Source organism: Bos grunniens, chromosome 11 (genome assembly GCF_055505025.1).
Source record: "Bos grunniens cultivar Pamir isolate PY7600 chromosome 11, Bosgru_T2T1.0, whole genome shotgun sequence".
NCBI classification, from domain to species: Eukaryota; Metazoa; Chordata; class Mammalia; order Artiodactyla; family Bovidae; genus Bos; species Bos grunniens.
The window spans coordinates 79193150-79212569 of NC_141175.1; the positions used below are offsets into that span (position 1 = coordinate 79193150).

At 42.8% G+C, this 19420-nt stretch overlaps 1 protein-coding gene across 10 annotated transcripts in view; it reads right to left on the reverse strand.

Annotated features, from left to right (window-relative positions):
- Positions 1-19420, reverse strand: part of PRKCE (protein kinase C epsilon) — a 547240-nt gene that overhangs the window by 64259 nt on the left and 463561 nt on the right. For 2 of the 10 annotated variants that reach the window (XR_015137027.1, XM_086327137.1), the window contains one exon: positions 4230-6099. The exons of the other annotated variants lie outside the window; for them this stretch is intronic. Coding sequence is in view for 1 of the 2 variants with exons in the window: in XM_086327137.1 (XP_086183263.1) it covers positions 6078-6099 (22 nt within the window). In the remaining variant the exon portion in view is untranslated. Of the gene's footprint in view, positions 1-4229; positions 6100-19420 lie in introns of those variants that run through there. 10 annotated transcript variants of the gene reach the window in all.

Sequence of the window (19420 nt, forward strand, 5' to 3'; positions counted from 1 at the left end):
CAACCCAACAACCTTTGGTTTTTCTAATATGGATGGTACCCTTTGAAAAAATATCCAATATAGTCTAAGAAGTTAAATTGTAGAACCTTGCTGAGTGGAAAAAAGGAGAGGAAATGTCTTCTTCTGTCTCCAAAAGGATTCAAAAAGCCTGATCTGGTTTCTTCAAGGTCTGAAAAGTCTGCAGTTCTGGCTGTACCCCACCTAAACTGCATAAGCCTTAGCAGCCAAAACAAGGGTCCTGTTAACTCATGACCTCTCCAAGCTTTAGGGTTGCATAATCGCAGAGCTCTGGAGCTGGGGCAGGGTTTATCTTCCTTGTGCTACTCACATCTCGGGCTGGACAGTTTGCTGCGGGGGCGGCCCTGTGAGTGCATCGCAGGACGTTCAGCAGCAGCCTCGGCCTCTAGCCACACCAGCAACAGCACCCCCTTTTCAGCCGCACAACCAAAACTAACTCCAGACTGTCAGTACCACTGAGAGTCTTTGTGCTAGAGGAGCATCAGGGATCACCCGCTCTAATCTCAGCAGGGGCAAAGAAACTATAGCCAATGACAGTGTTCCCAGCCTGATTTCATTGCCTTTTCCCCAAACAGGGCTGCTGTGTAAGAGTCAAATCCTTCTTTTTAAGTAGAATCAAATCCTCCTTAGTGCTATGCTAATAAGGAACCGAGTTTCTTGCTCCATTATCTAGAATGACAACACTTCTTGGAGCCTCAGGAACAAAGGGGCCTCATGGCTCTACCTGCAGATTCCAGCATGTTCCGTGCAGCGCCCAGTGAGTTTCCCATCTGCAAGCTCCCAGAGTCCTCCCAGCTGAAGGCCAGGGAATCCACAAATTTCTTGGTGGTGCTTTAAAACACATTGTAACTACAGGTTTCACCTATTTGATCCAAATTCCAGCAACAGAAATTGAGAACCCTGAAGCCAAAATCAAGATTTGCTAGCTGACTTCCACTAACACACTGGGTGGGATGCGGCCTGATAGCCCCCGGTTGATGAGAGCCCAGCGCTCTCTCTGCTGATGGGACATTGTGTGTCTCTCAGTCCACTGGCTCAGAAGGTCTCATTGCAGGAGTCTTCAACTTGCTAAAAAGTGATGGTTTCTGGGAAAAGAAATCACTGGAAACAGTATTACCTCTCCTAGAACTAATATAAACCTCACTGTAAAACCAGGCAGTATGCTAAAAGCTTGGTTCTTCCTGTTCAGCCTAGAGAGATTAGGAATTGGAGGAAATTCGGAAAACATGAGCCCCCAGGACCAATAAACCATATTTGGAACCATTTGAATATATTTTATATTTACAGGAGTTATATTAAAGATAGAATTTGAATGTCTTCTTTGACCCATCCCATCCCTTATTTATAAAGATTAAATGACATCATTTAGCTAGAGTAAAGAATGCCCTAAAAAGAATAGGCTAAATTGTTTCTACCATTTAGGAAAGGGGAAAAAAAGGCAAAACCAAACCTAACAAATCCTGTTTTTTTTTTTTTCCTTCACAAAAATAACAGAAGGAAAGCTGCTACTGTAATCAGCAGTGATTGCAGGCATTTCCTGTATTTTTATATCAAGCTGGTTGTTTTTTTTCCATTACATACCCAGTGAACTCCAGTTAGGTCAAGACTAGAGAAAAATAGGACCAATTATGCCTCCAAACCCACAAATCTGCCTACTTAACCCTGTTAATTTTATTGTGTTGATTCCATGGGTCCTGGTGAAAGAAAAAGCCCTATTCACTCTCCTCCTGCAGTTCCACCCCAGGTAGTCTCCAGCATCCCAAGAAGCATCTGTCCCAGACTGGGGTTCAATCACGTTGCTAAAATGAGAGGGTCCTAGGTCACAAATCTGCTTTCTCAGAAGTTACCAGGCTCCCTGGGGCCCATGCTCCAGGCCTACCTTTGGACAGGCCAATGCCTAAACCTCCAGGCCCATCACTCGTGTCCATCACTAGGATTTTCATTCTCATGTTTTACCCTCAAGAAGGTAAAAAAGGTCTTCCTTTACACGCCTCACCCTACATCTCTTTGGCTTTAAGTCACTCTCTTCCTGATTTGTGTTCTGTGGTTACAAGATTGCATTAGGAGCCTCCTTAGTGAAGTCTGTTATAATGTAGTAATAATTAAACAGTCTCGTCGCCATTTTTCTTGTTACTTCAAGGATTTCTATGAATGGGGTACTCTACTGTGTCTCTGCCTTTCCTGCCATAATTTTAATATCTTGCTTATAATACCATACATACACTGGGTTTTGCAGTTAACATGCAGTCAACATGGCAACATAATGGCCAGTATCTGTTCTCTCTTTCAAATCTTCTGAAAAGCTATGAAAACCTTCTTCACCAACCTGAAAGCATTATAAAAAGGCGAAAAGCTCTCTGGCCAACCTTGGCACTCTTTCCCCATCCCCAAGTGCCCACTCTTCTTTGTTTGTGGAGTTTCAGGTAGGTTTTCTTCTTGGCAATGCCTCTCATGCCCAGGTTAAACAAATTACTTCATCGTCTTAAGTGACGAGGCCACAGAGGAGTCTTTCCCGTTGACAATTCCACAAAAGTGGGCTAAGGTGGTTATTCAAGATATTTTCCCTTAAGCTGTACCTATAAAGTTACTTGACTCTCTGACAGTTTATTCTTCAATTATCCATGCTATTTAACACTTTTTCTTATTGTTCATGTTAATTCCAATATCTGATGTAATAGTCAATTTCACAGACTATTAGAGCTGGGGTGGACCTTCAAGGTAAATAAAAGCCATTCTGGAATAGTTTTATGGGATTAAGGATTAGAGATGTTCTCCTAGCCTTTCTGCAGTTACCTTAGATGACCCCACGCTTGAAAGTACTTTCAAGTCAAACTTGACACATTTAGAATCAACCTTGTAACCAACTGACTAATATTTAGTGATTACTTACCATGTACTTGGCTCCACATTAAGGTATTATAAGTGAATAATAATAACAATAAATAATTATAAAGCCCGTCTTATGTGTTTTTCAAGGATTACACTTCACTTCATAGTCACGATAATCATACACTATCCCAGTATTTCCACTCCAGTATTCTTGCCTGGGAAATCCCATGGACAGAGCAGCCTGGCAGGCTACAGTCCATGGGATTTCAAGAGTCGGACACAACTTAGCAACTAAACCAACACATCCCAGGATTTCAGTGAGGACACTGAAGGTCAGAAGGGAAAAAGAATTGGCCAGCATGTAGAGCCAGGATCTCATAACCCCAGATGTGTCTGGTTCATAGGTATATTATCACCCAGCCAGGCTGATGCACATTGGGGTCCCTGGAGGCTACTGGGAAAGGACTGCTGAGCTTGCTGCTGCTGTCCCCTTGCTTCCTGGACCTTATGTAGAAGGTCTGTCAGAATCCATCATTTCACAGCCAATCAGAAAAATCAGGGCTTTTCTGTCATGGGCACACATTATTTTTGCTACAAAATGATGTTCAGAAACCAGATTTACTTCCAAAGGAGGACTATGAGACACAAAAGAGATATTCAAAGTAAAATCTAGAGAGGGGTATAAAAATATTCAGAGGAAAAGCAATATTTTTGCCCTGAGAATAAAGTCTCCCAGGAGGACTCTTTTAAAGCAGATGATAACACTCATTTGGATGTGTAAACTCTGCTCTGTTTGCTTAGAAAAAAATCAGTGTGTTTCCTTATGGCAGAATTGAGAAACTCCCAGCCCCTGATGCCCTCACATGCTTTCTGGAGGAGCTAATTTGACAGGGTTCCATAGTCCCTTTGGACAGTCCATTGTTGGTTTTTTTATTTTTCCACTTTCCTTCAAACATTAAATTGGGTCCTTAGCTAATAAAGATAAAATCCTTTGTTTCATGTTCCTTCTTCTATGAAATTTGACCTACAATTTTCTTTACTGCTGGCTTCCTTTTAAGCAATAGCAAGAAAAACCACCAGAAATTCTTTAGATTCTCTAAGTGAAAGGTCTTTCTGCTACCCACAGTTTTGTTTTCCCCTCTCCAAATCTAACTACCGAAGTACATCCTCTTTGCTACTTGTTTTTCTTCCTTTAATTTTAGTATAGGATGTTCATGTTTATTAAATTACTAATCTTGATGGTTAAATTATGGTCACTGGCCAAGCACAGGGCAGAGTGGGGACAAACATATGGAGCATAAACCTGTCTGGTAGGCATGTGAAGGCTGTGGGTTAGGGTCATTATTATTAGCACAGATCATCAGTAAAATGGTTCACTTGACTTCTTTTTTGTTATATGTATTCATTTACTTTTTAGATTCCACATACAAGTGGTAACACACAGTATGTCTTTCTCTGTCTGACTTATTTCACTAAGCATAATACTCTCCAGGTTCACCCACGTTGTTGCCAATGGCAAAATTTCAGTATTTTCTATAGCGTAAATAGAGTAGTATTCCATTGTATATATATACCACATCTTCTTTATCCATGCTCTGTCAATGGACACTTAGGTTGCTTCCATATTTTCAGTTCAGTTCAGTTCAGTCGCTCAGTCTTGTCCGACTCTTTGTGACGCCATAAATCACAGCACACCAGGCTTCCTTGTCCATCACCAACTCCCAGAGTCTACCCGAACTCATGTCCATAGAGTTGGTGATGCCATCCAGCCATCTCAGCCTCTGTTGTCCCCTTCTCCTCCTGCCCCCAGTCCCTCCCAGCATCAGGGTCTTTTCCAATGAGTCAACTCTTCGCATGAGGTGGCCAAAGTATTGGAGTTTTAGCTTCAGCATTAGTCCTTCCAATGAACACCCAGGACTGATCTCCTTTAGGATGGACTGGTTGGATCTCCTTGCAGTCCAAGGGACTCTCAAGAGTTTTCTCCAACACCACAGTTCAAAGGCATCAATTCTTCAGTGCTCAGCTTTCTTCACAGTCCAACTCTCACATCCATACATGACTATTGGAAAAACCATAACCTCGACTAGATGGACCTTTGTTGGCAAAGTAATGTCTCTGCTTTGGAATATGCTATCTAGGTTGGTCATAACTTTCCCTCCAAGGAGTAAATGTCTTTTAATTTCATGGCTGCAATCACCATCTGCAGTGATTTTGGAGCCCAGAAAAATAAAGTCTGACACTGTTTCCACTGTTTCCCCATCTATTTCCCATGAAGTGATGGGACCAGATGCCATGATCTTCATTTTCTGAATGTTGAGCTTTAAGCTAATTTTTTCACTCTCCTCTTTCACTTTCATCAAGACGCTTTTTAGTTCCTCTTTACTTTCTGCCATAAGGGTGGTGTCATCTGCATATCTGAGGTTATTGATATTTCTCCTGGCAATCTTGATTCCAGCGTGTGCTTCTTCCAGCCCAGCGTTTCTCATGATGTACTCTGCATAGAAGTTAAATAAGCAGGGTGACAATATACAGCCTTGACGTACTCCTTTTCCTTTTTGGAACCAGTCTGTTGTTCCATGTCCAGTTGTAACTGTTGCTTCCTGACCTGCATATAGGTTTCTCAAGAGGCAGGTCAGGTGGTCTGGTATTCCCATCTCTTTCAGAATTTTCCACAGTTTATTGTGATCCACACAGTCATAGGCTTTGGCATAGTCAATAAAGCAGAAATAAATGTTTTTCTGGAACTCTCTTGCTTTTTTGATGATCCAGCGGATGTTGGCAATTTCATCTCTGGTTCCTCTGCCTTTTCTAAAACCAACTTAAACATCTGGAAGTTCTATGGAAAATAATGCTGCTATGAAACCCGGGGTACATGTATCCTTTTGAATGGCTGTTTTTGTTTTCTTCCATTGGTTTCTGCTAAGAGCAGATGCGGGTGGGGAGAATACCATCAGAATACCCCAACTTTCTTATTTCATAATTGTTCCAAGGTGTCAACAGTACTGGGTCACCAACAGCTCACCAGTCTGGTCTCACAGTTTTCATCATCATCTTATTTTATTTGAAACTAGGATGAAAGCATCCAGGCAACAGTTACTGAGTTGCTTATTACTCTGGATGTTTTGGATTAGGATTCAAGACTTCTCCTGTGGGTTGTGGTTGCGATTCATATCCATGTAGGTACACTGTTCTCTGAGAAGTTCTAAAAGGCATCTCTCATTTGCCAATCTCTATGTGCAGGAACGTGCCCACCTGCAGAACAGAGATAACCTTCTTAAACTGGCTTACCTCATATACAGCCCTTTCTGGGCAGCTTGGAGGACCCAAAAGGAGGAAAGGTCATGTTCCCAGACCTCCAACTGCTAACAATTTAAATTTGGAGACATACGAACAAAAGTGAAACCTTTCTAGACTGCGCAAGCTCTACTTCCTTAGCCACAGTCTGAAATCCCATAAGCCACTGTACAAATAAATGCTCATTCACCTTTGGGAAATCTTACCCTAATCTTCCTGCCCTGTAATATTATAAAGCAAGTTTTTTCTTTCTGTAACTTTAGGCCTTTGGTTCCTCATTGTGAGAAATTTTTAGTCTTATAATGAAAAACAAAACAAAAATAGAGCCTTATACACAAAGATGGCTGGGTGACATCACTGATGCAATGGACATGACCTTGGGCAATCTTCGGAAGACAGTGAGGGACAGGGAGGCCTGACACGCTGCAGTCCACCGGGTTGCAAAGAGTCCGACATGACTGGGCGACTGAACAACAATATACACAAAGATAAAAGGAAAGAAGGCAAATGATGGGAAAGAGCTAAGCTGCATTCCCTAGGGTACAGGCTATAATGAGGTGGTAATTACAGAGGGGCAAAGGAGCCTGTGTCTGATTCTAAGTGGGTTCTAAATATAGCTGTGCATCTTGCTTCCACCCAAAACACTGATTTGTAATTCAGACAAACACACAAATAGAACTCAGGAGCTATGAAGCCAGCACTGCTTCACACAGACAGCTCCTAAATCTGGCCTCCTGCAGGCAAAGGTGTATCTCTGATGGCTGGTACCCTGCTGTATGCACACAAATGCACCTTTGACAATAAAAGGTCCCCACTGGAGAATTCCATGACATCTGTAGGAAAGTGGGGCTTCTGGATTCCTTACACCCCTTGGTTTATTCTTCTAGCCATGGGCTCAGCGGCTCAGGTTTCTGGATAAGACACACTGGGTGGACATTTTTCACTGGGGCTTGGGGGTCTAATGAGATGTGGATTTTTTTGTGCAAAAAATAAGTTAGGTTTTCAGACTCTCACCAATAGGACACACTTCCACTATCTCACAGGAACCTGGAAAAGATGGAAAGCAGAGTCTGGGAACAGGTCCTATTTGTGGAAGCTTGCAAAGTCCAAGGTGACTGGCTGAAAACTTTGTTCTGCTTTGGGTAGTGGATAACTTGTGAAATAAGTTCCCCTGACCCCTTCCAGGGCTTAGACTGATGCTTGATTTCCACTGTGGCCCAGGAGGGACATAGGATGGAGAAATGGCACTCCAGGGCTGCCATTCATACGGACCAAACTCACGAAATGTTGGAAACTTTGTGGAACTGCCCCTGCCTCTCCTCAGCAGCCCCTGGCAATAGGACAGGATTTCCTGGGATCTTATATCTCTTGTGAAAAGGGATACCCAAATATATATTATTGAGGCCTGAAATCCTTTTTCTCCAAATCCTGCCCTTTTCTTGGTTTGGATGATCCAGATAATTGCTCTAATTCCTGCCCCCCCTTTTTTTTAATTCATGTCAGTATATCACAAAATTCCCACTGAATCATAAAGTACAGCAAAGTACATAACTTAAGCTGTTAAGTACAGCTTAACCTCTCTCGAGGTTAAGAATTTTAGATTTTTCTAGAAATTGTAACTCTAGAAGGGCACTGTTGTTTCCAGCTATATTGGCCAGGTGATGCCCAGCCTCTGGAAAGGTTGCAGCCTTGACTTAGAAAAGTCATGAACAAAAGTTCCCAACCAGAGAAAACTATACTGACAGAGAAATTTCCTCTAGGCAGACCTAGCTCTTCTCATATTTAGTTTGATGCTGACATATTCTCCACCACCATGAAACAGAGCCGAGCACTGTAGGATTCTTCTGTCAATGGATGTCCCCTGCTCATCTGGGTCCAAAGGCCCAGCCTGGTGTTATTCAGACTCTAAAGATGTAAAAGGTCTGTCTACTCAAAGCTATGGTTTTTCCAGGAGTCATGTATGGATATGAGAGTTGGACCATAAAGAAGGCTGAGCGCAGAATTGATGATTTTGAACTGTGGTGTTGGAGAAGACTCTTAAGAGTCCCTTGGACTGCAAGGAGATCAAACCAGTTAATCCTAAAGGAAATCAGTCCTGAACATTCATTGGAAGGACTGGTGCTGAAGTGCCAATACTTTGGCCACCTGATGTGAAGAACTGACTCACTGGAAAAGACCCTGATGCTGGGAAAGACTGAAGGCAGGAGGAGAAGGGGATGACAGAGGATGAGATGGTTGGATGGCATCACCGACTCGATGGATGTGAGTTTGAGTGAACTCCAGGAGTTGGTGATGGACAGGGAGGCCTGGTGTGCTGCAGTCCATGGGGCTGCAAAAAGTCAGACATGACTGAGCGACTGAACTGAATTTAACTGAGGAGTGAAGAGAGAGGTGGTAATTCATTCCCATTAAACCCAAACTGGATTCAGAAAACAAAAATACAGGAGACAAATGAATAAGGAAGTAAAGGAAAATGAATAATTCGCATTATCTAGAATATTCCTGAGGAGAAAGCTGCAGAGTTTAAGCACAATCACCTATCTAGGGCCCCTGCAACAGAACCAATGAATATGCAGCTAGTGTTCTATCAGGAGTCACTGCTTTATGATGGATGTGAGAAGGATGGCTGCCCTCATGTGGCCCCTGCTGCCTGGATCAATTAGGATCTCTTTTAGCCCTAGAGCAGACCCTCTCCAGGGCTAAGAGGGAACCCCGAATGTGAGAAATGTTAGGAAGTAGCCCCTTTCCTCACTGCCAAATCTACCTGGAGAGATTGGTCCCTATGGTTCAGGGCATTTCCCCTGCTAATGTTTAAATTCTCTGTACCCATCAGGTCCTGCCTAGAGTTTTCAGCTCAGAAAGGGATACTGAGGCACAGTAAGCTCTAATTTAGAGAAATTGATAGGATGACAACTGATAAACATAATAGCTATGATTTGGGCACTTGCTGTGTCCTAACCATATTCTGCAAGGAAGGTATTGATATAAACATTTCACACATAAGGAAACTGAGACTGAGAGAGGTTAATACATTTCTCAAGGTCATTTCTCTGTAAGTGATGAATCTAGGATTCAAATACAGCACTATCCGATCTTAGAGTTTTGTATTTAAATATGGACTACAGAACAAACAGGCTAAGAGAACATATTTACAGTAAGTGACCACAAAAAAACTCAATCCGGGACCATATACTTATGTATTTAGGGTAGTTATTCTCAACTGTGATGCAGTGATAGAACTGGGGTGTCCAGGTCAGCTTTGAGATCAGAGAGTAACTGGATAGGACTAATACAGTAATTATGATAATGGTTAATAGTCACTGCCCACTGCCATACCGAACACTGCACTAAGTACTTTGATGCACAGCCCTATTTAAGCCCCACAACCTCCTTATGGGGGAGCAGTACTATGACTATGGTTCATAAATTCTAGAACACACTTTTTTTTTTACATTTTAATAATTTTGAATTTAAGGTGCATCTTACAATTACAATTGGCAATTTTTCTTTTTAATTAAAAAAAAAAGCAACAGCAGGGGCAAGGGGAAACAAAAAACAAATGTAATTAATAAAAAATCATTAAAAATGATAGATATCAATCCTACTCTATCAATAATCACTTCATGTGTGAATGGTCTAAATACATCAAATAAAAGACAGATTGTCAGAGTGGATTAAGAAACAACAAACAGGACCCAACTATGTGTTGTCTATAAGAAACACACATTAAATAATAAAGATTCAGATAGATTAAAAGTGAAAGGATGGAGAAAGCAATACCATGCTGACATTAATCATAAGAAAGCTGAGCTATCTATATTGATTTCAGACAAAGCAGACTTCACAATATGAGAAATTATCAGGAATAAGGTACATTATATAATAATGGCATCAATTCTTCAGGATGACCTAAAGATCCTAAACATGAATGTACTGAACAACAGAATATCTAAATAGAGGTAAAAACTGATAGAACTCAGAACCACAGTTAGATATACACCACAACCAGTGGGATATGTCATCAAAAAAGAGAGACAATGGTAAGTGTTGGTGAGGATGGGAAGAAACTAGAACCTTCACTTGTTGCTGGTGGGAATGCACAATGGTGCAGACACTTTGGAAAACAGTTTGACAGTCCTTCAAAAACTTACACCATTTGACCCAGCAATTCTATTCCTAGGTTAGATAAATGGAAACGTATGTCCACTCAATGACTTGGAGAGCAGTATTAATAGCAGCAGGTGGACAACCCAAGGGCCCATCAATTGATAAATGAATAAACAAAATGTGGTATACCAATACAACATAACATTCAGTTCAGTTCAGTTCAGTCGCTCAGTCGTGTCTGACTCTTTGCAACCCCATGAACTGCAGCACGCCAGGCCTCCCTGTCCATCACCAACTCTCGGAGTTCACTCAGACTCACGCCCATCGAGTCAGTGATGCTATCCAGCCATCTCATCCTCTGTCGTCCCCTTCTCCTCCTGCCCCCAATCCCTCCCAGCATCAGAGTCTTTTCCAATGAGTCAACTCTTCTCTTGAGGTGGCCAAAGTACTGGAGTTTCAGCTTTAGCATCAGTCCTTCCAAAGAAATCCCAGGGCTGATCTCCTTCAGAATGGACTAGGTTGGATCTCCTTGCAGTCCAAGGGACTCTCAAGAGTCTTCTCCAACACCACAGTTCAAAAGCATCAATTCTTTGGCTCTCAGCTGTCTTCACAGTCCAACTCTCACATCCATACATGACTACTGGAAAAACCATAGCCTTGACTAGATGGACCTTTGTTGGCAAAGTAATGTCTCTGCTTTTGAATATGCTATCTAGGTTGGTCATAACTTTCCTTCCAAGGAGTAAGCATCTTTTAATTTCATGGCTGCAGTCACCATCTGCAGTGATTTTGGAGCCCCCAAAAATAAAGTCTGACACTGTTTCCACTGTTTCCCCATCTATTTGCCATGAAGTGATGGGACCACATGCCATGATCCTCATTTTCTGAATGTTAAGCTTTAAGCCAACTTTTTCACTCTCCTCTTTCACTTTCATCAAGAGGCTTTTTAGTTCCTCTTATTCAGCCATAAAAAGGAATGAAGGACTGAAACATGCTACAATATGTATAAACCTTGAAAATATGCTCTCTCTCTCTCTCTCTCTCTCTCTATATATATATATAAAAGCCAGTTACAAAACACTGCATACTGTATGATTCCATTTATATGCAATGTCCAGAGTAGGAAAATCTTCAGAGAAAGTTGACTGCCTAGGGCTGGGGAAGAGGATAGGGGAGGACCGGGGGATGATGGGTAAAAAACATGGAGCTTTTTTTGGAGGAATGAAAATACTTTGGTGAGAGTTGCACAATTGTGGGAATATATTAAAAACGTATTTGTATACTTTCAGTGGGTGAACTGTATGGTATGTAAATTAAATTGCAACAAAACTGTTAGAAAAAAGATTGAACTGAAAGGAGAAATGCACAAATACCTTCTTTTAGTGATACATCAAGCAGACAGGAAACCAATAAGGATATAGTTGACTTGAACAGTGCTGCCCAACTTAATCTATAGATTTCATTTTATAGCAGGGTACTGATAAATATGTAGAAACAGTTCTCCAGAGGAAATAAGCTTTGATCTGTAGCAGTTGATGATTTCCATAGTACAAATACTCCCACCATAGGTGATATCAACCTACTAATAAAATGTCACTGACCATGGAGTTAGTTGGGAAGAGATGCTCATAGCTCTCCCCTCTTTGGTGGTTTAGTCACTAAGTCTTGTCCGACTCTTTGGGATCCCCTGTACTGTAGCCCACGAGGCTCCCCTGTCCACGGAGTTTTCCAGGCAAGAATACTGGAGTGAGCTGCCATTTCCTTCTCCAGGGGATCTTTCAGACCCAGAGATCGAATCTGAGTCTCCTGCATTGGCAGGCAGATTCTTTACTGCTGAGCCCCCAGGGAAGCCCCTTTCCCCTTTGGTGCCAGCTCACAAATCAGATTGCTAAATTTTCAAGAGCTTTGTGAGCTGATTGTGAAATGCGGGTAGCTTGAAATCCACCCCACCCCAGAGGAAATATTTACACTATGGAAATCAACTGCAAATCAGGTATTTCTGCTTGTTTATTTGGAGTCATTTATCAGCCCATACTATCAAAAAACACCAGAGTTCCCACTCATGGGTCGTCCTACATTACCAAGAGATTGAATGACTTTGGACAAGTCACACCACATCCCTGACTTTCAGTTTATTCACCTATAAAAGATGGAGCTGGAGTAGTTGACCTTCAAGTTTACTCACATCTCTGAAATTCTATTATATAGTCAGCCCCTCTTCCGTAATTCCCACATATAACACAACCAAACAGCACATCAGTGTGAATTCATGTGACTTCAGACAGTCATTCTATGCCCCTCAGGATGGGGTGGGTCCATGCCCTCCCCTCAGGTCTCATTGCTCACCAAGATTCCCTTTGTGTTTTGAGAAGCAGGCCTGTAGAAATTCCTTAGACCCACAGACACTTCTGGTGCCCTGCCCACCCAAGCCTTCATACATCCTGTTCCCACTCTGTGGTCCACTCTCCTAAGACCTCTTACTCTGGCCAACTCCTACTGACTCGATAGGGGCCCTCCTGGAAGAGATCACTACCCCGAGAAAACCTTCCTTGGTTTTCTTCATCCAGCCAAGCCATCTCTGCCATGTAGTTTCTGGCACCCTATCCTCTCCGGATCACCATCCTCATCAGTTTTTTTAAATTGTTATTGTCCATTTTATTGTCTGGCATCCCCACCCAAACTTAAGGGCTAGGAGGGCAGAGAATGTGTGTCTTTCTCTTTTCATGGTATCTGCATGAATACACCAATACAACTCCTGATACACTAAGGAGGCTTCACAATCATTGTTGACTGAATAAATGAGTAGGTCACAGCTCTCTTAACAACAGAGCAGTGCTCTTCCAGAAAAGGTACAAACTCAAACCAAAATCCCTTTTGGAAGAATGCTTTTGCATCAGCAGATTTCTAACAATGGAGTACATTTCATCTGACAGATGCCCCATTTCAGAGAGGCTTTGGAGACATGGGGTGTGAGATGTTCAATCCTGCTATGACCATGACTTTCTAAGCAAGCAGCCCTGATTCTCAGACTGAACTCCTACCCATATAGTGGTTACGGCCTCTGGAGCTACTTGTTTTAAGAGGGGGGATCTATGGATACATTAGAGGGCAGATTCACAGATTGTCATCTGATACTCAGAGTGCAAAGCACAGGAGTACGTGGGTATGAAGTCTCATGTTCTAGGACCTCTAGCCTCTCCAGCAGGCGCCAGACACTCTTGCTACTTAAATTCAGTTACCTCTGGAGACTCACTGAGGTATCTGTAGATGCCATTTTTAGAGATTTATTTTCAGAATCTGTTGGAATTCCCAGAACAACAACCTTAGGATCTAGGCGCACAGAGCAAGACCCTCCAAAGCAGCCACTGTGTAGGGAGCTGAGGTCCAGAGAGAAGCAGTAATTTGCCTGAGGTCACTCAACTGAGGCAAAGCTTTATTAGAGTTCTGGCCCAATTCCTGGCCTCATGTTCTTTCTACCGTAGCACTTCATTGACCAGACATTGTGAAAAACAAAAAGACCATGGAATGGGGCAGTGCACACAGAAAGGAAACCCAGGGAAATGTGGGTCTAGCAAGAAGTCCGTTAGAAAGTTTTGCATCCCTGGGACCAAATATATTTAGAAAGTCGCCCCACCTCCCTGGAGGTGTCCTGCTTGATACATTTGAATAGGTTGAGCCATGAACTCATGGGCAATTGGGCTAAATCATAAGTTCAGCATAACCTGCAGAAACTCTATAAGATCATTCAATCAAGAAATAGTTTCAGTACAATGTGAGAAAAACTAGAATATAATGGAACAGATGCAGTGTTAATGAGAGGAAGAAAGGACTAACTTTGCTTGAAGGGGCCAGGGGAAAATAAACTGAAGCTGAATCTTAAAGGATGGGAAAGAGAAAAAAAGAAAAAGTGAAGAAGAAAATCTGGTATTCTAGGAAAAGTGAGGGTATTCCTAGGTAAAGACAGGAGGCAATGTTTGGGATCTGGGTGACAAATGCACAGTATGTGTGGCTGTGTTGGTGAGGACACCTGCCAGGTAAAAGCAGAGCTCCACAGGGGAGTCTGGTGGGAGAAGAACTTGGGAAGGCAGGGTAGGTAGGAACAGAACTCTGTGCAAAGCCTGGAGAATGAGCTAGCGAAAGGGTCAGCTTGGGGATGGCTTCAGGTAAGAGGCAGAAGTGTCTGGGCATTATCCTGAGATAACACGGAGTCACTGCAGACTTCTGAGCAAGAAAATGCCCCAACTCCGCTTTATGACAATTAATGTGCAGGAATGGTGGGAGAAGGGAACCAGAAGCAAGGAGAGAGAAGATGGCAACAACCACCAGGATTAATCCATCAGCCTGTTACCACACAACCAAAATGAGAAGCAAAGCTAATTAAATGTGGCCCCTAATGCTTCCGAGGGCTGAAGAAACACCCCATCGCCCCCAACCAGCTTGAGTCATCTTGGACCCATCCGGGGCCCACTGAGACCTTGGGATCCACTCAAATGTCTGCGTAGACTCTATGTACCACGTGGCAGAACTATCCATTGTTTGCTAAAACAATTCCCTTTTTTTTTTTTTTTTGCAGTGCAATCATTAGCCAAAGGCATTGAAGAAACAAAATCATCAAACTAAGCCTAGGAGAATTCAAGTTCTACTGTTGAATACATTGATAATACATGTTCAAGGATGTCTACATTCTATAGACCACTGCATGGCCATAAAAGCTACAGATACTGAATTGTGCTTCGTAAGACAGAACCCAGGTCCTCAAAGTAGCCTTTGTTTGGGAGACTCTAACCTGGCAAGATGTTTTCATCACTTCATCAGCTAGCAAGATACTAGGTGAAACTTACCAATTGTCTACTCAACCACTTGTGAAATAGAATAACAATGCCAATACCCGCAGTGAGTACTCAGTGTTTACACTGTAACTGACACAATCACACAATCATAATGACTTTACACCTATTAACATGTATTTGATTCTCACAATCTCTCTTTGTGGGAGGTAATATCTCCATTTTACAGATGAAGAAACAGAGTTAGAGAAGTTAGCTGCCTAAGATCATATATCTAATAAGCAATGGAGACAGAATTTGAGCCAGCAGTCCTTAACCACTACATTGGGTCCTCCGCTCTGTGGTGAGTATCGTGAGAGACACAAAAGTAGTAGATAGCTCTCTGATCATTTTCTCTCACACACCACTATGTTGAAACACTCAGATGCATTTAATCAGGAATTTCCCTCTGGTTCCAAACTTCCTGTTTGCTCTGAACGTCCAATGTCAATGGAGTCAGAATTCTACTTCTGATCTGGTCAGCAATAACGTGGCTTCCTCAGAGGAATGTAAACTTGGCTTTTGTCCCAGCCAGCTCTGTCTCCATTCACTCTTCCTCTCTCCTTTATCATATCATAATGACTTCACCCTACACGGTCATCAGCAGGTGACACTGTTTGAAAGGAGATCGGGGTGAAGACAGTCCCGTCTCTAAGTAAACCTAGACTCACCAAAAAGTGACTATCCCTGAAAACTCCACAATCATACTTAATATTCCTTTATCAGGAGGACAAGCCCTTCAATTATACAACACGGTAGAGGGATGAAATAAGTCTCATTACCAAGATGCACATTTTTGAAGTCAGCTTTTTTGTTGAAGCAGATCGTGTAAGGAACAGGGGGTGGGTGTAGGAGCTTGTGAAGATGGTAGGTGCCAAGGGAGCCCATCAAGGAGGCTGAGGTACAGAAAGTAGACTCGGTAGTGTTCCAATGCAGGCATACCCCGGGTGTTCCAGCCCTGCTGGCCACTTTCTCATGAGTTTCTCAGCACTCACTCATCCTGCCCTATGGTCCCTAGGTGCTCGTAGTACTGAAATAATGCCAAGGAAAGGCTCCCTCCCCTGAAATACTGCCTGACTCTGAGACCTAAGCCCTGTCCTGTTGGGCCCTTAGTTGGGCTCTGCACAGGGGCAAGCCTCACATGTCCACCACGCTGATGACAGGGTGTCATCACTGCCGGGACACTGGCACCTTCCCATGCCTCACTGGGTCCCAAACAACTTACAGAGTCCTTTCTAGGTCTATCAGTTTATTTAAAGCTTTCAATTTGTGCCAGAACGGCAGGCCTGGCCATCTTATTTTGGTATTTATTAGGAGCTCCATTTTTATCAGTTTCCATTTTACAGGAAACTGTGGCCATTTGCCCAGGGCTACACGGTTGGTGTCAATGCTGGGACTGCACCCTGGGTTCTCTGTATTGGTTTGCTAGGGCTGCCAGAGCCAAGCACACACTCTGTTGGGAACAACAGAAACATTTTTCTTCCACTTCTGGAGGCCCCAGGTTGAGGATTGGTTTCTTCTGAGATCTCTCTTCAGCCTATAAATGGATTTTCTCCTAGGGTCTTCACGGTCTCCCTCCATATATTTCTGTGTCCTAATCTTATTAAAACACTGGTCATACTGGATTAGGGGTCATCCTTATGACCTTATTTTACCTTTTACCTCTTTAAAGACCCTATCTCCAAGTACAGCCACATTCTGAGGTACTAGGAATTAAGCCTTCAACACATGAATTTGGAGGGGACACAATTCAGTCCATAACATCCTCTGACTCCATAACCCTCCACTCTCCCCTTCATCCAACCAATATTTATAGAGCTTCCTAGATGCCAAGGACTGTGCCCAGCACTTCTGAAAAATGTTTTCTGATGTAATTCTCCAAACAGTCCAGGGAAGTTCTCATTCCAATTCCCATGGTACAGTGAGGAAGATACACTTCAAACAGTTTAAGTGTTCTGCTCAGGAAAACACAACAAAGATGCAGCATATGCGGGATCCCGCCCCAGCTCTCTGACTCCAGCTCAGCGCTGTCTCCAGCACACAACTTTGCTTCCCACGCGAGGCAGCACGGGGACAGGATGACCTGACAGCGGTGGCAGCAGCGTGAGATGTGGCAGGATCTCCTTCTTTGGAAATACCATAAAGCCCATGAATAATAGCTGTATCTACCACTAGGGTTACTGTGTGATGACTAAATGAGTAAATGGGTGCAAAGTGCTCAGAATAGAGTCTGGCTGGTAACGAAGCCTAAAATGAGTGTCTTGCTATCGTTGTCGGAGAAGGCAATGGCACCCCACTCCTGTACTCTTGCCTGGAAAATCCCATGGACGGAGGAGACTGGTGGGCTGCAGTCCATGGGGTCGCTAAGTCGGACACGACTGAGGGACTTCACTTTCACTCTTTTACTTTCATGCATTGGAGAAGGAAATGGCAACCCACTCCAGTGTTCTTGCCTGGAGAATTCCAGGGGTGGGGAAGCCTGGTGGGCTGCTGTCTATGGGGTCGCACAGAGTCGGATACGACTGAAGCGACTTAGTAGCAGCAGCAGCAGCAGCAGCAGCTATCGTTGTTGTTGCTGCTGCTGCTACTGCTTCGATAGTTATTATATCTGTTATTATTTTTCACTTCTAGATAAATAGGTAGCTTGAATGCTCACAAATTATTTTTTCTCCTTCCCCAAATTACACACAAAGGCCTAAACACACAAAGATGGGGGAAACAACAGAAGAAAGACCAGCAATGTAATTTTGGAAGCAGAAAAGCAAAGGGGTGAGTGGGAATGGCTCAGTAGACCTGAGAAAGAGCTGCATCCTGAGCCAGCAATGGGATAAGTAAAGGACAATTAAATTTATGCTGTAGAATCTCCCGTTTCCTGCTCTAACAAAGCTCAGGAATTTACAATAACTGTTACCTCTGGAGATGAGGGTAATGTAGATAAAGATCTGGTTGAAAAGCAACTATACACTCAGATTCTCTTCTTACTCTGCACACCCCCTTCTCTGCCTCAGAGACTTACTCTCTGGAGAAGAGAAACAGATAGTCTCAAGGACCAGGGTGGAATCAGGGAGAGTGCAGGCACCAGGGTATAGAACTAAAAATAGAGTAATTGGATGGATATATGTATTTTGGGTCTAGTTTGGAGAATGATAGCCTGCCTTGATCCTTGGAAACCTTTTCTGCCATGGCCACAGGTAGGTGTTTCCTGAGAGGAAGGTCTCTGGTTAAAGGCTATGTTAATAACTGGAAGGTCTAATATTTAGAGTCTCATCTTCTTTCAGTATGTTTCCAGTGTAGCTAATGTTCATACAAAACAGAGGCTGGGGAGGGATTGGGGAGATCCCTTCTTCCTTCCTTCTCAGTCTTCTAAGACCTGGCCCTTGGAAAATCTCCAAGGATGGACTACAGATTATCAGACTAAGTGAAGAGAAAGACAAATATCATATGACATCACTTATATGTGAAATATAAATGATGATACTAATGAATTCATTTACGAAACAGAAGTAGACTCACAGACAGAAAACAAACTTATGGTTACCAAAGGGGAAAGGGGTTGAAGATAGGATAAATCAGGAGTTTGGGATTAGCAGATACAAACATATAAACAACAAGGTCCTACTGTAAAGCACAGGGACGTATATTTAATATCCTGTAATAAAGCACAATAGAGAAGAATATGGAAAAGACCAAATATATATATATATTTGGTCACTTTGAATCACTTTGCATATACCAGAATCCAATCAGCTAAAAGAAAGGAAAAAACCCTTTTATTTAGAAATACTAGAAGCGTAAGCTAAAAGATGGAGAAGGCGATGGCACCCCACTCCAGTACTCTTGCCTGGAAAATCCCATGGACGGAGGAGCCTGATAGGCTGCAGTCCATGGGGTCGCTAGGAGTCGGACACGACTGAGTGACTTCACTTTCAGAAGGAAATGGCAACCCACTCCAGTGTTCTTGCCTGGAGAATCCCAGGGATGGGGGAACCTGGTGGGCTGCTGTCTATGGGGTCTCACAGAGTCAAACATGACTGAAGCGACTTAGCAGCAGCAGCAGCAGCAGCAGCTAAAAGAATTGCAAGCAGGTATCTTTGTGGAAGGGGAAATTGTTGGAGAGGAAGGGCAGAAAACAGATTTTCATTTCTTTAAGTACCTGGTAGAACTATTTGAATCTTTATGTATATCTCTGATTAAAATAACATCTAAGCTTTATAACACCTCACTGTGTAAACTTGAGTAAGTTACTGCCTGGTTTCGGTTTCCAAGTTCTGTATCTATAAACTGGAGTTGGATGAGATAGCCTCTGAGGTCCCCTTGATCTAATATTCACACCATGATTCCTGCCA